At 52.3% G+C, this 22,424-nt stretch overlaps 9 protein-coding genes across 9 annotated transcripts; 4 read left to right on the top strand and 5 right to left on the bottom strand.

Annotated features, from left to right (window-relative positions):
• Positions 1 to 1,029: 1,029 nt before the first annotated feature.
• On the top strand, positions 1,030 to 2,302 carry AYL99_02576 (hypothetical protein; the record flags this gene model as incomplete). Its single annotated transcript, XM_018834092.1, has 2 exons — positions 1,030 to 1,687; positions 1,749 to 2,302. 2 exons carry the CDS (start codon positions 1,030 to 1,032, stop codon positions 2,300 to 2,302), a joined length of 1,212 nt encoding a protein of 403 aa, XP_018696716.1.
• A 1,229-nt stretch (positions 2,303 to 3,531) lies between these two features.
• On the bottom strand, positions 3,532 to 5,291 carry AYL99_02575 (hypothetical protein; the record flags this gene model as incomplete). The annotated part of the gene is made up of 3 exons (XM_018834091.1): positions 3,532 to 4,319; positions 4,381 to 5,040; positions 5,090 to 5,291. 3 exons carry the CDS (start codon positions 5,289 to 5,291, stop codon positions 3,532 to 3,534), a joined length of 1,650 nt encoding a protein of 549 aa, XP_018696715.1.
• A 1,939-nt stretch (positions 5,292 to 7,230) lies between these two features.
• On the bottom strand, positions 7,231 to 7,857 carry AYL99_02574 (hypothetical protein; the record flags this gene model as incomplete). The annotated part of the gene is made up of 1 exon (XM_018834090.1): positions 7,231 to 7,857. One exon carries the CDS (start codon positions 7,855 to 7,857, stop codon positions 7,231 to 7,233), a length of 627 nt encoding a protein of 208 aa, XP_018696714.1.
• A 584-nt stretch (positions 7,858 to 8,441) lies between these two features.
• AYL99_02573 (hypothetical protein) lies at positions 8,442 to 9,560 on the top strand (the record flags this gene model as incomplete). The annotated part of the gene is made up of 1 exon (XM_018834089.1): positions 8,442 to 9,560. The coding sequence occupies one exon, from the start codon at positions 8,442 to 8,444 to the stop codon at positions 9,558 to 9,560; it is 1,119 nt and encodes a 372-aa protein (XP_018696713.1).
• Positions 9,561 to 10,201: 641 nt separating this feature from the next.
• On the top strand, positions 10,202 to 11,026 carry AYL99_02572 (hypothetical protein; the record flags this gene model as incomplete). Its single annotated transcript, XM_018834088.1, has 1 exon — positions 10,202 to 11,026. One exon carries the CDS (start codon positions 10,202 to 10,204, stop codon positions 11,024 to 11,026), a length of 825 nt encoding a protein of 274 aa, XP_018696712.1.
• A 146-nt stretch (positions 11,027 to 11,172) lies between these two features.
• On the bottom strand, positions 11,173 to 13,688 carry AYL99_02571 (hypothetical protein; the record flags this gene model as incomplete). Its single annotated transcript, XM_018834087.1, has 2 exons — positions 11,173 to 12,714; positions 12,780 to 13,688. 2 exons carry the CDS (start codon positions 13,686 to 13,688, stop codon positions 11,173 to 11,175), a joined length of 2,451 nt encoding a protein of 816 aa, XP_018696711.1.
• A 2,152-nt stretch (positions 13,689 to 15,840) lies between these two features.
• AYL99_02570 (hypothetical protein) lies at positions 15,841 to 17,633 on the bottom strand (the record flags this gene model as incomplete). Its single annotated transcript, XM_018834086.1, has 5 exons — positions 15,841 to 15,851; positions 15,914 to 16,007; positions 16,075 to 16,835; positions 16,932 to 17,400; positions 17,463 to 17,633. 5 exons carry the CDS (start codon positions 17,631 to 17,633, stop codon positions 15,841 to 15,843), a joined length of 1,506 nt encoding a protein of 501 aa, XP_018696710.1.
• A 1,023-nt stretch (positions 17,634 to 18,656) lies between these two features.
• AYL99_02569 (hypothetical protein) lies at positions 18,657 to 20,456 on the bottom strand (the record flags this gene model as incomplete). Its single annotated transcript, XM_018834085.1, has 4 exons — positions 18,657 to 19,790; positions 19,859 to 19,924; positions 19,982 to 20,224; positions 20,319 to 20,456. 4 exons carry the CDS (start codon positions 20,454 to 20,456, stop codon positions 18,657 to 18,659), a joined length of 1,581 nt encoding a protein of 526 aa, XP_018696709.1.
• A 538-nt stretch (positions 20,457 to 20,994) lies between these two features.
• AYL99_02568 (hypothetical protein) lies at positions 20,995 to 22,394 on the top strand (the record flags this gene model as incomplete). The annotated part of the gene is made up of 3 exons (XM_018834084.1): positions 20,995 to 21,145; positions 21,207 to 22,087; positions 22,140 to 22,394. The coding sequence occupies 3 exons, from the start codon at positions 20,995 to 20,997 to the stop codon at positions 22,392 to 22,394; spliced, it is 1,287 nt and encodes a 428-aa protein (XP_018696708.1).
• Positions 22,395 to 22,424: the final 30 nt, after the last annotated feature.

The following is a 22,424-nucleotide window of genomic DNA, read 5'->3' as shown; positions in this document are numbered from 1 at the left end:
CCGAGTATGTATACATACCCATGCGCAGATCCCATTCTTGACGTTGGCGATCATCACAAATATTCAGCTCCCTTCGGTCGAAAAGCTCTCTTCTGGGTGGCACCCTCGTGCGTCTAAAGTGCTGACGTATGCTCACTGATGTCCACGATGGTGTTGCATGGAGGCTTTTCTGAAGCGCCACTACGTCAACGAGCTTTCTGAAATTGGCCCAGCATTGTGTGCGCATTATTCTGCCAAGGGCGTCAAGACCTGAGCGCTGAACTCACGTTGCTGTCGCTCTTACCTTGCTTCGATCAACAGGTCATTTCAAGACGCTCGCCGGCTGGTGTGCTGCGTGATCTCCAAACCCTGCTTCACCCTACTGCCCTCGGAGCCATAGTTCCAGCTTTGTGGGGGAAATCGACAAGGTCACGGGGGCCAAAAAGAATGCGCTTAACATTTGTCTTGGGTACGTAAAGGACGAGACGAGGCCCATCTCCGATATCCTTCAAGACGATAGTCCACAGTGGAAGGAGTGGAGGTGTCTTGGTTGGGTGTCTTGGTCATGGGTCAGTGGTTCAATTGTCCTTTGGCTATCGAATGGAAGGACACGTTCCTCTGGTATATCTTTGGTAGCTGCTTATGCCATAACTCGTCTGTTGGAAAGGTGCCAGGGGTTTCGATTCAATGGGTATGTGAATTTCTATCTTCAGCTTTGGTCAGAGTCACTTCTATCTCTCAAGTTCGTCACTTCACTTTACTCTTTTCTCCGCCTCCCTTCCTCCTTCTCTCTCCCCTTGTCTACCTTTGCCCAGAGAGTCGAGTCATAGACTCTTCCTGTTACTTGTTAGTTTGACAGAAAGCACTGAACCCAACAACCCTTGCCATTGCGGCATCTTCCCTTTTCCTTTGTTGTGGGCTAGATATTACACTCTCCCTCCCTTATCACTTCTCTGTTACGTCCCCTCCCTCACCTCTGGCTTCTTCTCTTCTGCATCTCTCTTTGCCCTTTCTTCCCGTCGTTTCAGGGTAGAACAACACATCCACATCATGGCTCCTCTAACTGATGGGGATCTCGTCCTCGTCGATCCGGATGGTGACCTTATTTTGAAAGTTGGCAGTGAGCGTAGCATCACTCATGAAAACAAATGCAACTCCCCGGATAACGAGGACGACTCAAACGCGGCTCAGCATGAAGTCAAGGAAATCAAGCAACCAAAAACCCTACGAATTCGAGTTTGCAGCAAGTTCATGACCATGTGTTCCCCGGTATTCGAACGAATGCTGAATGGCTCTTTCCGCGAAAGTCAGCTTACACCGAACCCTGTCGAACCACCCGTCTTGGAGCTGCCGGAGGACGCGCCAACATCAATGTTGGAACTTTGCAGGATTTTTCACCATACGTGGGACACCAGCCTAGACGCATTCCCTTCGTGTGTTTTGCCGATAGCAATAGCGGCGGACAAATACGGCTGCCACAAAATTGCAAGGGCATGGTTCCATTATCGGGCCTTCCGAAATGCTAGCAGAAGAAGCACATGCTCAATACTAGACCTTGCTCGACTCATCAGTATATCGTATATCCTGGATGACGTTGGGGCATTTTACTTTTTCTCCGTCGAGGGATACAAAAGCTGGCGCACAAAAAAGGGACAGAACGACGAGTTTATTTCGGAGATCTCGCGTTATCTCCCTGCAAGGGTTCATGGTGTGTTTATACCTGAACAAACCCCCTCTGCGCAACGCCGTTTAACTGACGAGTGTCCAAGAACTTCTGAAAGAAATCGCCAAGGCCCAACTAAAAGCGCTAAGAGCTAGTTGCCACAATGCCATTAGTGAACTCTGCATGGGAAACCAGCGGTACCGAGACGGCGCCATTGTTCATTCGACCATCTTTACACGGACGGAAGAATTCACTATACCCGTAGTCTGTAAAGGTCAGGCAGCCAGGGTAGCGCAGTATATCCAAGCACTGTTCGAGGTTGATCTTTGGCTTCCAGGCCGAGGCGGTGGAGGGCCGGCATCCCTGGAAGCAGCCATCTGCATCGTCCGGCAGATTGCTGCACGTAGCAATGACGGCCCAGTGAATTGTGATTCGGTCGCCTGTGTTTCTTGTTTCATTTCCTGGGAATCGGCGGTGCAGGACGTGGCGGACTCATTCGAGAACGAACTGCGAGGAATATGTCTCGTCTGCCTGAAGCGTGGGGACCTCTCAACATCGAAGTTACAGACCGGGTGCAACGAACACCAAGGCGAGTCCACCTTGGGCTGGTTTGTGGCATGGAGCCAGACCACGCGAGACTATGAAACGCTTGAGGATTAAGAGGATCCGTTCACCCTGTCAAAGGACGAGCTTACAACGACACACGATGATACGGAGCGCACTCTGGCAACTATTCCATGAGAGAAGCGGAACAGAAAAGCCACGTAACTCAACAAAATGCTAGGGCTGGGGGGATCTCCTTTTCTTTCATTCAGAACAGCGAATTGCTAGAGCTTCAGGACAGAGAGCTATGCATAGCGCCAGCCTCGCCAGAGCCTTATGCTTTGGTTTCCACCATTGATTCAATCAGACCCCCTTTTTTAATTTCACTTACAAGACGCCGACCTCTCCGTGCTTCTGTCATGCAGCAGTGGATAGAAACTGCCGCGACTCCTCGGCTGTGAGCGTGCCACCGGCTCCTGAGCAGGCGGGCAAGGAAAGAGACCCATATACCTATGCGGGGGACTAACTGGGATGTAGCAAGGCAAGGAAGAGAACACACGGAGTAGAGTTACCGAGTACCCACCCGTACGGCATCAGTACCGTGGGACGTCATATGTATATATTAGAGGTTTAGACCACCGAAGCCGAAAGAGGTAGAAATGTGCTCCGCATGAGGTATTCTTTCTGGGTACATAATTAATATAACGAACTATATACAAACCAACAGCGTGGGCAAACCAAAACCATCTGGCTCTGTTTCTCTTCCGCTCTTCCCCCCCCCTCCCTTTCTTTTGGGTATACGTTGCCCCCTGGGTCATTGGAGGATGCTTGGAGGAGAAGCTTGGGTAAGGCTTATTTGCTTGCTTATCTGGGCTCAGAGGGAGTGAGTATGTCCTCACTTGATCTTTCCGGGTTCCCACGCATGGCTGGGCTGGCTTTTGGCAAGGCAAGTCTCCACGAGACGGGCTATTGGAGCCGGCAAACAAAGCCCGGCAAAGAGCCTGGGACTACGTGGCTTGCTGGCCTATGTCCACCGGACATGGGATCGCACGATCGGTTGGTTTTGAATAGCTTTCCAGTACGTGGCAACTTATCGACACCATACTATACTGCAGATCATCCCCGTTCCGGATCTTTAATCCACCCCCATCCCAAGGCCCAATTTCCCCCAACAATTCCCCTCGGTTTTTTTTTTTTCGTTCTTCCCGCTCTCCAAACCCCCGCCAATGCCCATGGGGGCCCCATCCTCTCCCCCTTAACGAGTCAGCCAGCCTCACCCGCCCCGGCAATGAGTAAAGAACTATTCGGGTTGGTGGAGATACGTTTACGTGGCAACCCCCTTGAATTCACACCTCGCCCTTCTCCATGGACCGGGGCTCCACCTTCTCCGGATTCTCCACATGTTGGATGACGCCCTCGCCCTCGCCGGTGGAGGAGCCCTTGGGTTCGACCTGGAGGACGGTCTGCTGGTGCTGGTCCTCCTCGTCCTCCTGAGCGGCGGCTGCTCGCAGGAAGTCGTCGAGGTGACGATGGGGCAGTTTGCGGGCGACGCGGACGGGGTCGAAGATGGAGTGGGAGGCGGCGAAGATCTCGTCGAGCTCCTCGAGGCTGCGGCCCGCGGTCTCCGGGAAGAAGAAGAAGATGATGGGCACGAAAGCGGCGTTGAGGGCGGCGTAGACGATGAAGTACTGGTAGCCGATGTCGGTGAAGGCCACGGGCGTGACCTCGGCGACCAGGAAGTTGAACAGCCACGACACGGCCGTCGAGATGCCGCACACGGCCGCGCGCAGGTGCACCGGCGCGATCTCGGACGCGTACAGGAACGGGATCCCCAGGAATCCGATCGTGTACACCACGTAGTACAGGTACAGGAAGAACACGGCTGCCTTCAGCGCTCCGCTGTCGTTCGGGTTGGACACGAGCCCCGTCAGGCACGCCATGCACACCGCCATGCTGGCGGAGCTGAACAACATCAGCTTCCGCCGCCCGAACCGGTCCACCGTCCATGAACAGAGACAGGAGCCCAGGACGATGGCGAACTGTGACGCCGCCGCGAGGATGCGAGAGATTGTCGCGTCGAAGTGCAGGTCAGACTCGTAGATGGACGAGGCGTAATATGTGATGGCATTGACCCCTGGTGGATTTTGTAAGCCAGATCTGTATTCCAAACCACAGCAGCACATGCAACAACTTACCAGTCATCTGAAGGAATATCTGCACGCACGCGGCCAACACGACCCGGTGAAATGTGCGCTGAGGTCCCATGCTGAACAAGGCCTTGAGAGACACCGTCCCCGCGAGGTCGAGCGCCGCCTGGATATCGCGAATCTCCTTCTGGACCGAGTCGTCGTGCGTATCAACGTTGTGGAGCGTGCTGATGATGTCCCGCGCCTCGTCGACACGGCCCATCTTGATCAGCCAGCGAGGAGACTCGGGCAGGGTGAAGATGAAGGTCATGACGATGACGGACAGGACGATTTCAAAGGCAAAGGGGAACCGCCACGACACCGACCCGGAGAAGTAGGAGAAGGCAAAGTCAAGCCACAGCGCCAGGACCAGGCCCAGGCCGCAGAAGATACCAAACGCCGACACGTGTTCGCCGCGGCTCTCTGCCTTGGAGAGCTCAGACTGCCAGACAGACACGGTGGCAATGATACCGCCCGTCCCGAGGCCGATGACGATGCGAGACACAATAAACTGCGCAAAGGAGAACGAGGACGCCATTAGGATGGCGCCGACCATCTGGACGGCGGTGGCCGCAAAGATGGTGCCTCGTCGTCCGACGACATCACCAAGGAACGTGCAAGCTAGAGCCCCAAAGGTGCCGCACAAGGTGTAGAGGGCGATGACGGTGCCTGGAGGGGTGGTCAATCGTTAGGATCCACCAGATGACAGGTATCTTACCTTGGATCGTGGAGTTGTAATGCTTCTGCGCGCCTGTCGTGTCAATCACATCCATCTTGGGGAACTGCCTGTTGAAGGACGCCGTAGTGAGGACACCACCGGCCACAGCTTGATTGTACCCAAAGATCATGACCGCAAACATGGCCAACGCCCATATGGCGGCGTTGAGCCCGCGTCCACGAAGGCCCCAGAAGCGTGCCATGGTAGTTGGGAGCGGAGAGCGATATGTAGAAAGGGGACAAGAGGCCTAGTTGGCGCTGTCTCTCAGATGTTTAGAATGCTTTTGCCACCCAGGTAGTCAGCGAACATGGGAAGAAGATTGGACTTCTGGTTTGCACTCCATAGCACCTGCATGGCTCCCAGCTTGGGAATATATTGAAGCCGTGCGGGCAAATCCCTATTTCCTTCCCCGCTTCAGCGTGCACCCCGGTTCCATCTTTGGCAAAAGAATGGAGATCCCTTTGCGTCGGCTGTCGGATGACCCTTCGGATACATCTTCAGCGTTGTCCATGTCCCTGTTGAAGGAGAGAATGCGGAGAACGTTGAAAGGTCATATGGCGGGGAGGGATCCGCCGAGCTTGGCCCTTTGCCGGTTGGTGGCCTTGCTCTAGTCGGGTTCCTTGAAAATGGGTTCGTGTTCGGGAGCGAAAAAGCTTGCCTCGAGACCCCCCGAGCCCCGTCGCAGGGATGGTGACATTTTCCAATACTAATCCAGATCTTGGCCACCCCATTGGGTATTGGCGCCAGGGGTGGTATTTGGAGGCTCGCCAATGAGCTTGAATCTGCTCCGTTGTGTCCGGCCCTCTGAGTATTCTCCGGAGTCCTGACGAGAGAAAGGTCAGGCTCGGCTCTCGAGAGCCAGAAGTAATGCAGAAGTCGGGCTTTGAGTTTAAGCGGACCAGCGCCACGAGTGGGCTGAATTTGCCTGGAACCATTCAGCTTGCATGATTAGCAGACAGGGCTTTGATATTTGATTTTGATTGTCAAATTGTTCAAAGTTGCTTCAATGAGAGAGGTGCCCTCGTACTAACCGTATTGGACCTAGCGCAGTCGCGTAGTCGGCTCTGCGGCAATTTTACTCCAACCGCCTTGCCGTCGCCTTGACCTTGACGCATCAAGCTCCCACACTGTCCTTTTGCAAGGACTCGGCAAGGGCTTCTGTCTTTTCTGTGCCTGCACAGAAGCGCAGTGGATCGATCAGAAATGCGGGAGCGAATATCTTCGATGCACAGGAAGCTGCCGCTCCAAACCCGGGGTGGTGAAGATCGCGCGCATACACCGGCATCTATAGGCCAAGTGAAGAGGTCACGGGTTCGAGGAGCCCATGGCATGACTCATCTACGCAAACCAGCCATGCAATGGTTGCCGACAAACGTATAAGCGTTCGTGCGAACAGAAACAACACAGGGCAAATCCCGATCAGACGTCTTGCGAGCCACCGGGGTATCCTCAGCGGGCGCCTCCCCAGATAACCCCTGTGACCGGTGGAGTGGGTCTCGACAGTCTGTGTTGGATTGATAACAATGACCGTCTGTGATGCACCAATGCATAATCCAACGATTTGCTCTCCTAAACATTCTTCCTCGGCCTACTTGGAACACCGCGGTTACGACATTGTAAGGGGCAGCCGAGATCTATTTCTGCGGCTCCAGTGAAAGCTTCTCTCAATTTCTGACTTGTTCATCCGGCTCTCTTCACGGAGCACGCTGTTCTTCTAGGTGTCTGTATGTGACTGGGTCGTGGAGAGTTCTAGTTTTAGCCACTTTGCCCTTTCTTCGGCCTCCCAACCTCTCTAGTATGTCTAGCCACGGCCGTTCTTTGAAAATGTCTAAACGCCAAAATGTTCCCGTGTCTTTCTCCTTTTGTTCAGACCACGATCGCACAGCAGTTCCCGCCCCTTTTGTTCACGGTTGAATCTGTGCCTGGCCACGTCCATCCTTTGATCGTGAAGGCTATGTTTCGATATCGCTGGCAAGGCGTACAGCCAATCACCAATCTTAGGACAGAAGCCGAGCTTGGCAGCAAAGCGGCCTGAGCTGATTTTCTTTGACTTCCCTTTGCACCAGCCCATCTGACAAAGGCCGCCATACCCCAGTCACTCTAACACGATTTTCAGACTCAACCTGCAGGAGGAAGCGGCCTCAAACGTAGCCTCCATGTTTCGCAAAGTGCATCCCTGCCGCGAAATAGAACAACTTTGCCGCCACCATAAAGTTGTCCTTGTTGGCCCACTTCAACAACCTCTCGTAGAGTTCGCTGAGAGGCACCATCACTCTCTCAATCAATTCGCCGTCTTCAAGTTTCTGTTCTGGCATATAATCCTCGTCGGTATTCAGCTTCACTTCCACCATGACCAGCTTGATCGTGGCATTGGTCATTCCAGGATCACTTGGCAAGATCGGTGACACGTCATAGACCTTCCCATCATACCCGGTTTCCTCTTTCATTTCTCGGACTGCGGCTTCCTCTGGCGTCTCGTTCTCGTCCACCAATCCCGCGGGCCACTCGACAGTGTACTTGCCGACCGGCGGACGGTACTGGAGGACGAGCATAGTACTGGGTGGCTTGGACGGGTACACAAAGATGTTACTCATTGCTACAGCATCAACGCCAGACTTTGAGGTTGTCTTGCGGACGGCGATCTCCCAGTTGCGAGGAGTACCCGTCTGGTCGATGAAGTCGACTTTCTTGAGTGTAACCCATTTCGCTTGCGCAGGGTCAAGATCGGTTATGGAGACGATCTGTGGCTCTTGTGTCTTGGGCGGCATGGTTAGTAGCTTGACTGTGTGCGCATCTAATGGGCCAGCAAAAGGAAAAGAAAAGAGAGGACCGTATTGGTTAGAAATATTACAAAAACAAGCAGGAAAGGCAATGACCGGAGGACGGAAAGATATCGAAAGTCACATGCAGTCATAGATTGCGCCGGTGACGTCTTGGCTGCCAAGACTCTTGCTTGGCGAGTTAATCTGGACCTCCATCTCTGTACATCCAGGTCCCAACCTACCATAACATCTAACCCAGTATGAACCACGCTTTGTCTGCGGAGTCAACAAGGCAGGCTACAAAGATAATCCAGCCATGATGCCTTGCTGAGGGACAAAGAGCAGATCCGGACACTCGCAACTGCCTTTCGGCCTGAGACTAACAAAGAAATGCTTCCTTGTCCAGACAATGGATGAATGACATACCAATGCTGTCTTGAGAGATTGCCTTTCTTCACTGCCACTGCACTCCCCTGCTCCCTGGAAGATGGACAGGGTCCGTAGGCCGATATAAATGGAATCTACTTCCAAGGTGTTTACCCCTCTGTATCGTCCCTCTCCGTCACAACATCCTCCCACAAGCATACACGATGGATCCTTTCGCAACATTATGCTTTAGCGTTCCGTCTGCCTGGAGGCCTATCACCAAGATCATCAACACATCTGAATATCTACTGTATGAGGTGGCTGCGGACGGTGATGCCTATCTCGCAGTATTCACGACATTAGGGTCCCGAGTCTTGATACGTGTCTCGAGCCAAGCACTGTGCAAGACGACGGAATTCTTCAAGGCGCAATTTCATACAAATTGGATGCCTCCCAGCAGTAAGTTCACGCCCCAGAACCCCCTCCCCTTCGCGGAGAAGTTTGACGAGTTTGTGACATTTCTCCACATTGCCAGCGAGGATGAATCAATCCCCGAGGTACCAATCAACATTCTGAGACCCGTGGCGGTGCTGCTGGACAAGTACCTCTTCAAGGGCAAACTCCCTGGGTGGTGCGAAAAGGTCCTCACGTCCTGCTTCCCTCTGCACTTCCCCTTCTACAACAGCGTGGACTACTTCTTGGCTGACTTCGAAATCTCGGGGGGCATCCTGGACGAGACATCTCTGCCCGCGGTCCTCCACTCCGCATACCTTCTCGATCTCCCCTTCGTTTTTGCCACCGCGTCCCGCCGGATGATGTGGCAAATGGCTACTGACGACGTCGAATGTTTGTTCCCGAAGGACCTGCAGGCGCTATTGCCGATGGATTTCGTCGGAGGCTTTAAGGAAGAAGCGGTGAGACTCCGCGACGACCTCGTGTCCCACTTGCCCCAGGTGTTCCAACCGGACGTACACGGCGGGACCAAGTGGTGGTGTAACCAGTGCAACATGGTCCCGCACAAGGAGCGCTGGCTGCGCGAGATCATCCGCAAGTCGAACAGCTTCCAGCAGGAGCAGAGGGAAGGGCCGACCGGGCGCCTCTGCGATCTCTTCGAGGAATACGTCCGTGACGCGTGCTTGCTGGGAAGCACACGAGAGCTCGAGGACACTGCTTTCGAGTGCGGGAGGTTCCGTCTTCGCTACTCGGATATCGGCGACAGCGAGATCCTGTTTGATGTCTACGCCTCCATCGGCGGTCTGTGTTTGCCGTGCCTCAAGGCCGGCGAGGAGATCAAGTATCGTTACGTCTGCAGCAAACACTGTCTCTTCCTAAACAAGGAGTGATCAGGCCGGCTTGTCGTGGTACTGACAACAGAGTGCGTCGCATGAACGGAGTTTCGAGAGAAAATGGGAAGGAGGCATGGTGGTGTAAGTTAGGAGTGGTTGTTTGAAGGAGGATGGGTCTGCGATGTGATCAGGGCGCAAACACCGTAAATTGGCGGAAAGTAGCGGTAGATCTATCAGATGTGGGATACATGCTCCCAGACAGTACTAGAAAAGTGAGATAGGTAGGTGGAGCTAATGAGAACTATCCACAACTCAACCAAGACTTCCTTTGTCGTACCCTTATCCCTATTTCTCCCCTCGACCTGATCCGAGACAGTAGTGTATCATTCATTAATCATTGCGCTGAACATGTATACCGACCTGGCCGTTTGAGAATCCCATCGCTCTCCAGTACCTGGGTAACGATCGCATCAAACCCCACAACAACTCGGACAACGCCCATGCTACTGACCAGAAAGCAAACCACGGCGAACCAACCAACGACAGTCGCTCCACAGTAGTATAAATACCCCAGCACAGCTGCGTGGAACAGAAGGACACCATGCACGGGTCAGATTGAACCGTTACCCCCTGACACAGACGGCATCGTCCGGAGCAGTTCAAACTGATCATATCTGTCCACTCAACCACCCACACACATGGCGCCATTGACGTTCCAGCTACTCAACCTCTTTGGGAAACCGCCCATGTCGGGTGTGGCTTGTCGCTGGGTCGCTCACGAGGAGGTGATACTATGGTACCTTACAGTCCACACATGGCTTCTCGGGACACTTCTTGTCGTGAGCCTCTTCGTACTGGCTACTCGATTGTTTGGGAGAAGTTTTCGGTTCGGGCAGCACCAAAATCAACCCCCGGACTCTTCAGTGTCAGAGCCAGACATACAGCTGCAGTACCTGGGCTTATGCTGGAGAGGCAGCCGAAGAGACAGAGACATCGCCCAGAGTTTCGCCAGAGAAGGTCGGGCCTTGATCCCTCTGTACGAGCATGGCGTCGCTGTAACGAGAAGATGTCGCCAGAGGGACGATCTCCAGAGTGGGATTCGAGGCGGAGCAGGAGACGAAGCCGAGACCGAGTCGCCGAATGAACATGTTCCGACCACTGGAGAGCCCGACCACCAAGATGATCAGGAATCCGCTCACCATCTCGAAAACATGAGCGAGTACCTCGAACTTGAAGACCTCCTCGAAGCAACAATCGACGATTTTGACGAGCTCGAGAGCCACCACGACGGGACTTTGCTGCGAGAGGCACTGATACGCAACGAGCGCAGACGCCTTCGTCGAGACTATCGCGAGTTGAAGGAGCGCTTAGACCATCACATGAGGCTCCTGGGGCTTGAACCCGAGGAGCTAGACACCGAAGGGGTGGACGGGTTGGGACGGACTAGGATTCGTGTGGCCGAGCAAGAAGTGTATGCAGATGGTCCTTCGCCACGGAGGCGTCGACATCGGTGGTCTGAATAGTCCCAATTGCCTCAGAGGGATCTTCTGGTGTGGAGTGTGGGATGATGAGGGATGAAGCTGAAAGATTGATCGTCTCGATAAGGAAGTCCCATGAATACTAGTCTTCGTCGTTCTCATTGACCTTTTGCTGGACTGCTATGGCAATGCTACTCTGATTCGTCGAAGCTCTCATCGCCACTGCTATCCTCATCGTTGTCTTCATATTGGTCCTCAAATTTTCGGCGCGGGTGAAAAGGCCGTAGGGGCTCTGGTACATTTAATCGACTGAGATCGACGTTTTTGCAACCCTGGGGAAATTCGCGAGTGAAATCGTGTCTCAAGCTTGACCCTCCGGAGCGATGGGTATCGTGGAAAGTTGGGGCGTAGTCTTGACACCTGGAGATCTCGGCAAGGAAGCTGAAATCACCCCAAGAGCCGGTTTGCTGGGACGAAGTAGGGCTTGTGGAGCACGCACCGCCGAAGCAACTCCTCTCGCCAACATCAAAGCCAAGCTTGAAGCGTGAGTCAAGCGGACAGAAATGGTAATCCAACCAGATGTGCCACGCCCCAAAGAAAGGCACTGCCTTTGGGTTCGGACCTGGCGGCTGACTGCGTGACCTCATTCGAGTCCCATCGGCCACGCGCGAAGCTCTATATTGCATAAGCATGACGGCGCTTGAGTCATCCTGGGAACCACCCAGCAGTTCAGATAGGTGTCTTGAGTCTGCTTCGCGTGCACTTAATTTGGGAATCATGTCCCTGATGTCCCCTTCTTTACCAACTCGTCTCACGCCCTCGACAAGTATCCAGGGACCCTCATTTTCCTCCTCATTTGTCGGCCTCCAGATAATTTTCGTCGGGAGGCGAGGGTCATCGCTGTATGCACCAGGAGGCGGTTGCAGTCTGTACACATCAAATGTCCAATCCCGGGAGACAATCAGGCTCCAATCTGCCGGCGTTGGCCCATACACAAGTTGAACCACTTTCCACTCCCACCAATCCCCGGGATGTCTGCAAGAGTTTTGCACGCCCAGATCTCTCCAGATCTTACTCTCCCTTGCTCCGTACTCGCACAAGTCCAGCCCAGCAAGCAGGATCATCTCAGCCCAGGTATGAATCAGATCTAGCATCCTCTCCGGCTCCCGGGGCGAACGCCAGGGGAAGATGCCCAGAAAATTCATCAGTGGCGTCACTTGCCACTCAGGATCATAACCTGTCTCGCGTGAAAAGGCAACACTCGAAGGATCTGCACCATTCTGCAGGACACAGAGTCCAATATCCAACCAGCTGCTAGATGGAAGAATGCGATGAAGCACAGTTTCACCGTTGCGATCCCTCAACGAAGCAAGTCTTGGATCTTGTGCCTGTAGGCCTACGCACCTCAGAAAGGCAGCACCATCCAATCTAGTGAACAACCCAGCCAGCTCAACTCTCGCCTCGAACGAGCGAGATTCAAGTTCTGGAAATTGATTTTGTAGTACGATCTCCAGGAATTCCACCTCTGTGTCGCAATCCAACCATAGATTGTTGCCAATGTCAATGTCAAAGCCCGGCTCCTCCAAAAAAAGGCGATACATTTCTGTAGACGGTGTGGACGCCCAATAGGCATAGGAGGTAAGCGAGCTGGCGAGCCTTTCCGCGTGGTCCGGCCAAGTTGTTTGATTGAGGAGGTATCGGCAAACTTCCAGATGTCCCCAATCCGCAGCAGCCTATGATTTTATTTATGTTCAGCATGACTGACCTCGATATTTGAACACAAGTGCTCAGCACGTACCTCGATGAGCGTCCACCAGCCACCATCCCGACTGACGGCATCCAGTGGTGTTGCCATCCCGCTTTTAAAGAGACTTTTCATTCCCTTGACGTCCCCTCCTGCACAGTATCTGAAGATGAGGGAGCCATCAGGGACGTGGTTGAATGTACGCAGATGGATAGACCAGCCCCCCTGAGCTTGGATAACGGCAAAATGGAATATGCGCGTCGTAAGCCAAGACGGGAAACGAAGGGCAGCCCGGAAGCACGGTTTGTTGTTCTTTCTCCTGACACGGTTTGCTGTACTGGTAGTATTTGCTTGTGCTGAGGGGATTATCGCCGAACGATGTTGAGGTGATGAGACGGAGGACTGGCCAAGTAACATTAATTGTTGGGCCAGACTGGCATTTCCAGCTGAAACTTGAGCATGGAGACCGTCGATTAGAGTACCGTGCAGAGCTAGCATGTCCGTATGTACCTGATCTCGTCGCCTCTGCTCTTCACCCAGATACATCATGTATGCAAGCTCGAGGGAGCTCTTCGCCTTCTCTAACCCATCGAGCAGCTCTTTGACATCGCGCTGTTTGAATACAGCGTATAACCTGCCACCTAACTTGAAGTCCTTCGAGAGCCGCTCGTCCATTTTGTTAATCAGTTCTTGTATTTCGGCAGTATGCAGCTCACATTCGACGATGCAGCGGGCCAGGAGGGTGTCGCTAGCAGTTCTCTGCTGTCGGCGTTGCTCGAGCTGCCGTAACGCCAGGGCCATTGTCTCCAGGCTGAACTGGAGCGTAGCGATTATTCGAGGTGCATCCCGAGCCGCGTGGTAGATTTTTTTCAGCATTGCAGCGCTTTCCATGAGTTGAATCCCCAGCGAAAGCAGACCTGCTCCACTGGCGGCAATGCCAAACACTGCCTCGACGCCAGACATTCTGAAGGATGTTGGGCAGTCCAAAATTGAAAGCCAGCGTCGAGTTCAATTCAAGGGTGCAAAGAATTTTGCAATGAACATTGAGCTTTTTCGCGAAGTCAGGCTGTCGACGGCTAGATGCCTAGCACGTGTTGCCAGCTGAGAAAGGCGCCTGCATTAGGAAACAACGGCTGTATTGAGCCACGTCACTTGGCATTTGCGGTTTGGGCTTAGGGTAAAAGGAACCACCACTCATAAATGAGCGTGTGAGGTTGACACGAAGCCTTTGCAGAGAAACTTGCAGCAAGGCAGATTGCAGAATCCGTGTGATATGGTGGGTGTGTATGCTACTGTACTTTGCACAGTTTTGGCCTTGATCGTAAGGTACTAGAGGCAACTGGAGGGCTCAGAGACTCTGTGCCGAATAGCCGCTTAGAAGTACATAGTAGCAGCTGTCAGCCTAGTAGCCCAAGCGCAGCCCCCCTTGCCGGCCAACCCAGGGTGAATTGACACTGAGCCATTCTGGAATCAGGCGAGCGAGAGTTGCGTCATCGCAGCGCTCTGACCTAGTCTAAACATACTTATATATCTACCGACGGCCAACTCCAGGGGTTAAGTATATAAGTAATTAGTGCCGTGATTGGCCAGGCTGCCCAACAAATTGTGATTACCCGATCCGGACAAAAAGGTGACCTGTTTAAAGCGCATCTCGAGTTCTCATTTACCACGCACAGTAGTATCATGGGCAAAAAGCCGCGCTTGGCCCAGCAAGCCCAGGGTGGCTATGGGCTCCAACGCTTAACCTATATAGTGTCCAACTTATAAGCTCTCTAGGCCACTACGGCACGATACGCCGCTCTCATAAGCCCCTATAGTCACTACCTATTTAGCCCCTAGTATCGTATACTTTATCTAACTTCTAGGGTAACCGCTATACTTAGGAATCCTGTTATATTTCGAGTTCTTATATTTAGATATCTCTCTAAGTATACTTTCGTTTAAATATCCCTATCGATCGTTATAGACTAAGAAGAGATACGCGAGCTAATAGTACTATCCTTAAAAAGCTTTATAAAGACTATTTTCCGCCTTAGAACTCTTAATATATCGTATCTCGAGAAGGCCTTATAGAGAGATAAGATCTTATAGCTATACGTAATCTTCTAGAACCGTCCGATCTAGAGTTCGTAGCCGTCTCCATATTTTCTAGTCGTCTTTAGGTCTATAGAGTTAAGTAATACTATAACTATTAATAACTCTACGAACTTTACTAAATTTATCTAGTTCTAGACGGACTTAACGCGATAGATATCTAGCCTATTCCGATAGTTCTTCGGCTAGCTACTAGATCTAAGCCTAGAGTACGAGCTCCTTTATTTACTACGCCCTTACACCAGCTCGTCTCTAGATCAGAAGATAGATCTAATATCGAAATATTCTATAAGTCTAGTTACAGACGACAGAGAATTTTTCAGATGATCAATATTGAGACACCTCAGAACACCTTGTCTTCGGCACGGAGGAAAAGAAATTTCAAGCACGAAGGACTACTTAGCCTTACATTGCAAGCGGTGGAATCGCAGTTCTCCTCAGGCGCAAATGGGAATTCAATTGCAATACATCGCTTGACAGTGCAGCACGATCTGAACCAGCTCAGACTGTTTTTATTGGGCATCGCGTGCATTACGCCTCTAGATATCTCCGGCACATACCGTAGAGGAGGCAGTACTGACTAGATCACATGGAGCGCGAAAGAAATCGGTGTGCCGCTGAGACGAGGGTGTGGCCGTTCACTACGCCAGAGTTTTAACCGGGGAGACGAGTGAACCTCAGAGGCATGATCGATGGATAGAGAAGCGTTGGAACAACACACGATTTACCGGCTTCCCGGCAATTGTTTTCATGTTCATATAGCTTTGATTCCAATTTCACAGGCAACCATTATTGGAATATGATGCCGATTTGATGCTCACGGCGGACCTACTGGAGCGTACGGTATACCTTATCGATACCTGTTTCGAACTCAAAGAATAAGTGATGCAGCCAACAGCATTCATACTGTCAGGTGCGCCGACAATAGAAAGCGGGATCAAACTAATCACGAAGTAGTGATATCTCTAATAACGAGGCATCAGACTGATATCGACAGGGAGCTTCTTCGTTCCAGTAAAGTTTAATAGCAGTCTGATTTGTACAGAAAATCAGAAAAATGATCAATACCCAGGCATCCAGAAGAGTGAACTTACATCGGAAATTATGGTTCTCCATGTCCGTGAGATCGGTAACAGCATCGCCGGCTTGAGGGACTGGAGGGCCATACGTTTCGTCTCGTCTCTTGTTCTGGGAAGGAAGAAAAAGGTCAGTTGATGTTTATTCGGGGGGGCGAGAGGCTGTCTCGAGAACTTACCTCACGCATGTACCACCACTTGAGGATCTGAAGCAAGATGATCTGTACCACGAAGCAGATCAGATCGCACACATATCCGGTCAGGTATCGAGGGGTTTGACCCTCGTAGAAGACGTGCGGACCGACGATGTTTCCCAGCGACGAGCCCAGAAAACCTAGACTGGTCAGCGTGGTGCGCTTGGTGAAGCCGCCGGCGTTCTGGGCCGGGAGTTGGAAGGTCAGGGCGAAGGTTGCACAGAAGCCCAGTGACAGGCAGACGCCGATGGTCTTGGCCACGCGGCCCTCTCCCCCCGGGATGACGATCTGGAGCAGGAACCCGATGAAGGTGGGCACCAGAGCCAGTTGCGACATGAGGATGCGGACATTGGCAAACCTCAGGGTCACGGCGCCGGCCCCGACCATCCAGAAGATCTGCGAGAAGCCGACGGGGATGCCCAGCACGGAGCTCATCAACTGGGTGTATCCCAGCTGGTTCAATGTGAGGTCGAAGAAGATGCCGAAGCCGCCGTTGACGAATTCATTGAAAAACATGATCCAGAAGATGAGCCAACCCTGCGGGTCTTTTCTCGGGTCCAACGCTTCGATAATCTGATACTTTTTGATCCTTGGATCCTTGGTGCCGGTCTTGTTCGAAGCCAAACGTGCGACAGCGAATTTCTTTTCGTCGGGCGTCAAGAATTTGGCGGTTTGCGGCGACATGGGGAAGAACCAGAAGATGATCATTCCCCAGATGACCGTGACGGAACCTTCGATAATGTAGACTGTGGAAAAGAAAATGAGTTAGCGGACCAGATCTCTTCGGGTGGAAGGAAGGGTGGAGAACCCCCGGGGGGGGGAGGGAACCATTCAAGACTCACTCCACTTCCAAGACGGGATGTTGTTGACGTTGATATAACCGCAACAGAATGAAATGATGCCACCGACGGCAAGAGACAGTCCATTCATGCTCCACCAGAACATCACGCGGAAGGCTTGCTCTTCTCGTTGGTAGAAGATGGACGTGATCAAGACCCAGGCCGGAGACGTGACACTCATTAGAGCCCCCAAAATAAATCGAACAGTCACCAGGCCGGCGAAGTTTTGGGTAATGGAGGTGCTCATCAATGTCAGGCCCCACAGCAAGACGACCACGCCGACCACACGTCCGGTGTGATAATGCTGTGCCACAAAGCTCATTGGCCATTCGAAGACCATGTAGCCGAAGAACGGCATCGAGCCTACCCAGGTGTACTGCGCGGTAGATATGTGCAGATCCTTGGTCAGTCCCCAGACTGCGGCGTAGCCGATACCTGTAGAGTCGATGTTCTGCAACAATTGCGTTACCATCTGTGAATTGGTTAGTTAGGTTTCTCCGAGGCGAACGGGCAGTGGGATTCATCAGGGCGTACCATCAGCGGCATCAGATATCGATCAATCTTCCGGACAATGTGGGTGTTCATCTGCCTGTCGACTATGAATTCTTCAACGACCTCGGACATCTCCCCTGCCCCTTCAGACGGCTCCTTAAGCGCATCGTCCATTGCAGTTGAGGTCATGATCTCCTTTTCTGTGTGTGCCATCTTGCGACTTTGGAAACTGTCCTTGACGTCTGTTTGTGTCGAAAAGGTGGCTCCAGATCGTACTTGTAAATGTCTATCTTTTTCTTCAAAGGAAAATAAAAATGGACTCTATCGACAGAGCATTGGAACAGGACATCAATTCACGCTCGGGTATATATAATGCATACAGAAGAGTGACGCGATGTCTCTCTTATCTGACCACTTCCGACCTGCTCCAGACACTTCACCTAATGCCATAGCATAGTCAATCCTTAATTGTACATAGATAGGACGATCAAACGAGGAAGGTTGATCACGTGGTTAGCACTTCGCCGCCAGCCAGAATGAATACCGACAAAGTGGACCTCCAAATTGCAGGCCAAAGTCCTATCTAGAAGTCTGTCTCGACACGGGAAGTAGTGGGGAGGGGCTGAGGAACAATGCCGGTGGAGCTTCTATCCCCTGCGCAGCCAGGATTGCTGAGTATTGTCTTGGCATTACAGCTTCGACCAATTAGGAATGGAGATTCACAGAACTGACCAATTAGGGCTATCTAAGAGGCCTTCTGCTACCTCTTGTTTATTGCTACCTTTCACCACCAGCTCTTCCTTATACACTCTATAAGTGCGCTATAGTATAGCCAACACTCTCGTAATCTATCTATCAAGTCGAGTTATCTCTGAAGGCTCAATTTCGAGCGTAAAGGAGTGCCAAGACTTTACTCAGCAATCCTGGCTGCGCAGGGGATACCATGTCGGTGCCCGACTTGATTGGATCTGGATGAAACAACTCCCTCTATCTAGATCCAGAACTTTGTAGAGATTCGGGTAGATCTTCCAAATATCTTGGCCACTCGCCATGGAGGCTTAGAAGCTCTGTGAGTGCACTGACGAATCTACAAGCTGGTGTGCTCTCAGTAAACTCAATTTCCTGTGCACGTCTAGAGATAGGAGATTGCTATGTCCAGCCTTCGGGTTGCAATAAACTCTGGAAACTAGCATAGCAAGCCCAGATTGTCGTCCCGCGGGTGGCTAGAGCAGGGTCTTACCCAATCTTGTCCAGAAAAACCTCGGCTCTATCTCGCACATTCAAACCTTCAGGGCAAGGGACGCCTTTGCCGGCGCCCCAACAGCCTCGCAGACCCATCCCGAGGACTTTGCCACCCTCGACCAAGAGTTCCACATCGCAGGGCAGTCCCAGCATGTCTTCATGTTCCATTTGTTCGGGAAACGAGCACTTGAAGCACATTTTATATTTGTGAGGGGACGTCCCAGGCCACAGGAGGGGCTGGAATTCTTTGCACCAGATTTGCGGGAACCACGGCAGATCCCAAAGGCTCTTGGGAGGATGGGACAAGATATGCTCTGCCTTGATGGTGAACTTGTGGAAGCCTGGGGCTGTGTAAGTGCCCGTGATCATAGATCGATCCATTGGGACACCATCGCTGGTGGTCTCTTCAGATGCCGCTTTCAAGGTTGCTCGGAGTTGGCTTGTCCAGGTCCTCAGAACGTTTTCCTTGTCGGCAAGGAGTCTCGAGGTCCAGTCCGACTTTGGAAGACCGATGTGGCGATCGACAATTTCCATTGTGATTTCGTCACACGCTAGACCTCCCCATGGTGCGTTGTTAGTGACGACGAAGATCCCCAGCTTGGATTCTGGGATGAGAACCAGTCGACTCATCCATCCTGAGAGAGCGCCAACGTGTTGCACGAGCGTATGGCCGTAATACGGCTGCTCCCACAGGCCGAGACCATACAACGCTGGGCCAAATCCCGGATGTTCGAGGATGTACTCATCAAAGCGAACTGTGCCCCTTCGGCAGCGCTTGATCATACCTGAAGGTATGACTGGAGCTCCGGATTGAGGGTGCTGGCCATCACCGAGCAAGGTCTTGAGCCAAACACCCATATCTTGAGCCGTGCTCGACATTCTCCCTGCCCCCAAGCACGCCGACTTGCCGTCCCTCAAACCCATGGGGAGCTCGATGGATTGGCCGGGAGACTCCAGTGTCTCATAGTGGTGCCAGTGGCCCTTGGCAAAGTTGCTGGATTCCAGCATCGAACTCACAAGTACAGAGGTCGATGCCATGCCCAGTGGCTCGAGGATCTTCTTTCGTACATAGCTCGGGTAGTCCTGGCCGGTGATCTTCTCGACAATGAGGGCGATCAGATCATAATGCTTGTAGACACAAGGGTCAGAAAGGCGCCACAAGAGACACGTGTATATACGGCATCCCTTGACCTTACCGGATTGTGATATTGGGTGGCCTCTCGGATACCCAGAGATGCTTTCATGCCACCTAATAACCGCAGCTGAAACGATCATTAGCCGTGGACGGGGCGTCATAGTCATTGTCGCGCTAGACGGACCTGGTCTTCCAATGTTGAAGCGTCATTGGTGGTGTAAATGTCATGTCTTGGGAGGCCGGTGAGATGAGCAAAAGCGTCCTCGAAAGTCACCGTCTCTGTCAAAAAGAGATCCTGAAGGCGATATGCGGCAACGACATCTTTGATCCGAGTTTTGAAGCCTTTCGGGTAACCCGCCTCCTCTAAGGCGATGCCTGTGGCCAAGACGCAGAACAACTTCGAGTTGGATGCGATAAAGAACCGCGTCTGTGCAGGACGGTCTTTCATCAACATTTATTCTCCTTCATTTCTTGACTGCTAGTGTCACTGGCCGAGTGTACGTATGGGGGGCTTGACTTACGTCTGCGTCGACTTGGTCACCCTCAGCGTTCCGCTGTCCATAGGTCAAAATTTGTTCGCTCCATCTGCCGGCAAGGTCTTGTTGCACAATGACTGCCGAGCATCCATGGATCGACCATTTTCTGCATATCTCGTCCATTGCGAAAAAACAAACAGAACCCAGGACGCCCAAGTCAGGTCAATTGAGGTCGCACAGACACTCAATCTCAGATAGATAGGTGTCTGTACCAAGATCATTTCCGACGTTAGAATGTGATTAGTCAAAGCTCTGATAGACCTTAGATGGTCATTGCACGTTGTCGCTAATTTTTTTCCAATCAGGGAAAATCTGGGGTCTTGCAAAGATAGGCCACGATAGGCATTGCCAATAAACTCTCCGTCCTTCGATCGGCATTGCCTGTGGGCCTTCTTCAGGGACCCCGCCAATGATTATCCTTTTGGCTCCTGAAGCCTTCGGGGGATATGCGGATTTTGATGTCGCTCGACCGGCATTCAATGCTTGTTGTGCCTTTGTAGTCCATGCAGCGTCAAGTTCTGGCCCTTTCGGAGACATCATCATGTGTGTTCATCTTTAGCCATAAAAACAAAATTCCTTAACCATTCATGCTGCCAAAGCATTGGACTTGACACAGTGTCTTGCAGTTGTTCATTGTTAATTATATTGTTACCGAATTGCCATGCTCTGGGCCTTGTTAATCATCGCAGCCACGGCCGGGGCCGGTGTGCTGGGACATGCCAATCCTTACTATGCGCAAGCTGTCAAGTTGATGGAAGAAAGCCCTCTGATAGACACACACATCGACCTTCCTCAGGTCATTCGATCCTTGAGTAGATTCCTTCCCATCCCAGATGCTGAAGCAATATGATCAATCCTAACTCGTCCATTCAGATCGCAGGCCACTGGATGGCGTTCCGCAGCTTGCAGGAACTCTCCCAGGCCATGTAGACATCCCCAGACTGCGAGAAGGCAGGCTTGGCGGCGCGTTTTGGACTGTGTGGGCACCATGTCCTGACACCCAGGGAGAAGATCCCGGAGACGATTTCAACTCACCGACAAATAGCCTTCGAGATTCGCTGGAAATATTTGATCTGATCCAGAACATGATCCTCAGACATCCGGAACATCTGCAATATGCACACTCGTCAGCGGACATCAAGGCGGCTTTTTCTGCCGGCAAGATCGCTTCGCTCTTGGGCATGGAAGGAACTCATCTGCTTGGCAACTCGTTGAGTGTCTTGCGAGTGTTCGCCCAGCTCGGCGTTCGCTACCTGACTCTTACGCACAGCTGTCACAGCTCTTTTGCTTCCTCTGCTGGGTATGGACATCCAGGACTTGTCCCAGTACATACCGACAACGGCTTGACGGATCTGGGAAGAGAATTGATTAAGGAGCTGAACCGCCTAGGTATCATGTTGGACCTCTCCCACACCACTGTCGAAACAATGAAGCAAGTTCTCGCCATCACAAAGGCGCCCGTTGTCTGGACACACGCCGGGGCGCGGGAGCTGTGCGATCATCCGCGCAATGTGCCGGATGAGGTTCTTCGAATGATTGGAGATGAGCCGAACAAGAACCCCGGCGTAATCCAGTCCATCTTCTATCCGCATTTTATCAGCTCCGGTCCGTCGGCGAATATAAGTGGTGTGGCGGATCACATCGAATACATTGCTTCTATTGCAGGAAAGAAGCATGTCGGCATCGCCTCGGACTTTGATGGAATGTATGCTACTGTTGACGGTCTGGAAGATGCCAGCAAGTATCCCTACTTGGTAAGTCTGGATCCAGTCAGGCTTGTTGCATGCACTCACGGCGCCTATTCAGGTCGCGGAGCTCCTTTCGCGAGGCTGGACCGAAGCAGAGATGCGGGATGTAATGGGGGGAAACTTGATGCGAGCCATGGACGAAGTCGACGCCGTCAAGGAACAATTGAAGGACGAACTTCCATCGTCAGCCGTGTGGGAAAAGAGAACCGATCTTCCTGCAACGGGTTGGGGAATGGTTGGCAACGTATCATTTTTCCCTACCGAGGTCAAGAAGGTGATTGACAACATGTATTTGCGGCATGATGAGCTGTGAACAGTAATGATGACAGGGGAGTTTGCCTCG

Source organism: Fonsecaea erecta (assembly GCF_001651985.1).
Source record: "Fonsecaea erecta strain CBS 125763 chromosome Unknown Scaff2, whole genome shotgun sequence".
NCBI lineage: Eukaryota > Fungi > Ascomycota > Eurotiomycetes > Chaetothyriales > Herpotrichiellaceae > Fonsecaea > Fonsecaea erecta.
This window is presented reverse-complemented; position numbering and strand designations above follow the sequence as displayed.